This window comes from Ranitomeya variabilis, chromosome 5 (assembly GCF_051348905.1).
Source record: "Ranitomeya variabilis isolate aRanVar5 chromosome 5, aRanVar5.hap1, whole genome shotgun sequence".
NCBI lineage: Eukaryota > Metazoa > Chordata > Amphibia > Anura > Dendrobatidae > Ranitomeya > Ranitomeya variabilis.
Window position 1 is genome coordinate 171,158,317 of NC_135236.1, and position 3,809 is coordinate 171,162,125.

Sequence of the window (3,809 nt, forward strand, 5' to 3'; positions counted from 1 at the left end):
AGCATTAAGGTACCGTTACACTAAACGATTTACCAACGATCATGACCAGCGATACGACCTGGCCGTGATCGTTGGTAAGTCGCTGTGTGGTCGCTGGGGAGCTGTCACACAGACAGCTCTCCAGCGACCAACGATGCCGAAGTCCCCGGGTAACCAGGGTAAACATCGGGTTACTAAGCGCAGGGCCACGCTTAGTAACCCGATGTTTACCCTGGTTACCATCGTAAATGTAAAAAAAAACAAATAGTACATACTCACATTCCGGTGTCCGTCAGGTCCCTCGCCGTCTGCTTCCCGCACTGACTGTGAGTGCCGGCCGTAAAGTAAAAGCAGAGCACAGCGGTGACGTCACCGCTGTGCCCTGCTTTCCGGCCGGCACTCACAGTCAGTGCGGGAAGCAGATGGCGAGGGACCTGACGGACACCGGAATGTGAGTATGTACTGTTTTGGGTTTTTTTTACATTTACAATGGTAACCAGGGTAAACATCGGGTTACTAAGCGCGGCCCTGCGCTTAGTAACCCGATGTTTACCCTGGTTACAAGCGAACGCATCGCTGGATCGGTGTCTGTGACACCGATCCAGCGATGTCAGCGGGAGATCCAGCGACGAAATAAAGTTCCAAACGATCTGCTACGACGTACGATTCTCAGCAGGGTCCCTGATCGCTGCTGCGTGTCAGACACAGCGATATCGTATGGATATCGCTGGAACGTCACGGATCGTACCATCGTAGCGACCAAAGTGCCACTGTGAGACGGTACCCTTATTCAACACGTGAATGTCGGGATTTCTTTTCTTGTGGCTCACTACATTGAGGTCTAGATACATATGGGACATCCTGTGCATATACCATAAATATATAAGATGAAATTATCTCTTTAGGTTTGGGGTACTCCCAAAGGTATGAAATCATATATTCTGGATGTAAAAGTTTTATTTTTTTGCTTAAAATTAAATATAAACAGAACAGACCAGAACAAGTGAAAAGGAAATAAAATAAGTACATAAATACAATAAATAAAAGAAGGTGATATATAATGTCCTAATATATGTCATAAATATAAAACGTGTATAAAAGCATAAAATGCTTAGTATTTACATATGCACAGCATAAAGCACGAGTCCATAGATAGAACACGGAAAGGGGTTTTTAGCAGAAATGTTGTAGTTGGAGATTTTCTTCTGCTTGGAAAGATGTCCAAAGTTTTTTATTTTCAAGCTCGTCCCACATATCATCAATCATATCCTATATAGGAAATAAAAGAGCAGAAAGTATTAATAATCACATTTACTATGGAATCACCAAACATGAACTCTAGTTCTTATTGGCAGACAATATAGACTAACTTTGCACATCAGCATGAAAACTACAGCAACTGTTGTAAATGTAGTGGTTGGAATGACAGGAGGTTATTGTCAGGCAGGTATACATTTTATAAAGTGTGAACCTGGTTATTAAAGGGAACCTGTCACGTCCTCAAACTCTAGTAACCTGCAGATAGTTACAATGCTGTCTCCTGAAAGCACAGCTAACAAGTGACAATGAATTTATTCCTCCTAGGATCTGCTGTCTTTGGCCGGAGACACACTGGTGCGAGATATGGCCGAGTCTCGCTGGTTAAAAGCAAGCTGTGGCAGCTGCACTCCGGAGCGGAGTGTGCAGCTGCATAGCAATACATGGAGCTGCACGCTCCACTCCGGAGTGCCGGTGCCACAGCTTGCTTTTAACCAGCGAGACTCGGCCGTATCTCGAACCAGTGTGTCTCCGGCCTTTCAGTCATAGAGGCATGCATCTTCAGTCATCACTTAATTCACAATTAGCAATGGCTGTAAGCACACCTAAGAACTCGAAAGGGAATCTGTCAGTAGGATCAACCCTTGAAAGCCGTCTATATGGGCATGTAGGTCATAAGAAGCTAAATAAAATGATACCCTGATATTGGCGATCTGATGTTTTACTCTCCAGAAATCCACATTTTTCTTAATATGTAAATAAGCTGTTAAGATCTATGGGCGGAATATAGATCTACATGAAAATCTGCCTCCAGAGATTATTTTAAATGAAAGTGGGCATTACCAATATGAGACAGACTGTCAGTCATTTCATGTTTCACACTGGTAACGCCTGCTTCCATTTAAAATAAGATATGTAGGCAGATTCTCAGGGAGATCTATATCTCGCCCATAGATCTTAACAGCTCATTTACATATTAAGAAAAATATGGATTATGATGGAATACGACATCAGATTTCATATATCAAGGTATCATTTTATTTAGCTTCCTATGACCTGCATGCCCAAATAGACAGCTTAGGATTGTTGAACCTACTGACAGATTCCCTTTAACTGTCAGCTACCTCAGCAGTGCATCAGTGCAGAAGCCGGCTGTCAGTCAAAGTGCTGGGGAATGCTTACAGGCACTGCTTACAATGCTGCCCTTATGACTAAGCGCACTGATGTGCAGAAAGTGCATCAAGTTTTGTTTTTAATCCTTTTTATGTTTTGAGAATCCAACAAAAGTAAATTTTATGTTACCTTGATGGCCGTGCTGAACTTCCACCCCCTTCCCCTCCCTCCACTGCTTCCAGAAATATATTGTAGTAAATCTAAGAAAGAAAATATATAGATATTGGAAATATAAGAAAGATTTTGACATACCTGACAAAATCCTAGGTCTGGAGAAACTGGAGACTGTGATGGCAATACTTTAGTATCTGGTGCTTGAGATAAATGTACTGATTCTGTACTCATGGCACAGGGTGACAATGTCTCTTCTGGAAGGCCTTGATCTGTTAATTGAGGAGAGAACCTCTCGTCTGATGAAGAAATAGTGTCCATGCAAGTAGCAATTGCTGTGTCTAGAAATACTTTTGGAGAAGTAGAATAGTGGGGAAATGTCTCTGCAATTTGGGCTTCTGCAGAAGAACATGCTTCATGTATATTGCCTTGACAGCAGCAAAGGCCAACTGGACACATAGATCTAGTTCTGAGGCTTTCTTCCCTTCTTTTCATGAGGGTCTCATCATCCAGGCCAAGAACATCAGAGAGATGTGCAATGTAACGGATTGTCATGCGTAGGGTCTCAATTTTTGTCAGGTTTTTACCAAATGGGGCCACCGCTGGGGGAAGGTATCTTCTCAGGTTTTGGAGGGCAGTCGAGAGATTTCTCATTCTCATCTTCTCCCTCTCACTAGCACTCTGTCGTTGGTGAAAAATTGTTCTGTTTCTGCTGTGGTTCTTCATTGCTGGTAGTGTTGCTTGTCCAGTTTGTAGATCTTCATCTTTGGGTGAAGATGTTTGAATGCTGTTATACTTTTCTTCTGCAAAGCTGCAGGATTGATAAGAAGGTGAAAAGCTGAAGGAGTCGATAGAGGATGTTGGAGATAGGCTGTTGTAGCCTTCAGAATCAGGGTACCCCACTTGTTGGAGAGTGCTGTACCCTGGAAGTAACTTTTTCTCTTTTGATTGCAATTCTAACAGAGAGAAATCCATGAGTGCTGCTCTTTGGAAAGTCTGTAGAAATGCTGACTGCAGTGACTGAGGCTGTGCAGACCAGGTTTTATCCAGAAAGTAGAGGTGTGAATTGTCACCTTTGCTGGCACCATCAACACTTCAAAGCTTAACAAGGCAGAGCAGGGGGTCCATGGGGAGAAGGTTCCCAGAGAACCAAGTGTGTGTTTTCACCCCAACAAAATGAACTAAAAATGGACTGTATAGGTCAAATACTTATGTAACCTCTTCAGTAATGGCATGTAAGTGGCATAATTACAGCTGAGTAGACAAGTAATGATGGAGATATGAAATGT

General features: G+C 42.8%; 1 protein-coding gene across 1 annotated transcript; it reads right to left on the reverse strand.

The window, feature by feature from the left end:
* Positions 1 to 1,152: 1,152 nt before the first annotated feature.
* On the reverse strand, positions 1,153 to 3,495 carry LOC143774908 (uncharacterized). The gene is made up of 2 exons (XM_077262693.1): positions 2,662 to 3,495; positions 1,153 to 1,248 (listed from the first exon to the last, which is right to left on the reverse strand). Exons 1-2 carry the CDS (start codon positions 3,493 to 3,495, stop codon positions 1,153 to 1,155), a joined length of 930 nt encoding a protein of 309 aa, XP_077118808.1.
* Between the last annotated feature and the right edge of the window lie 314 nt (positions 3,496 to 3,809).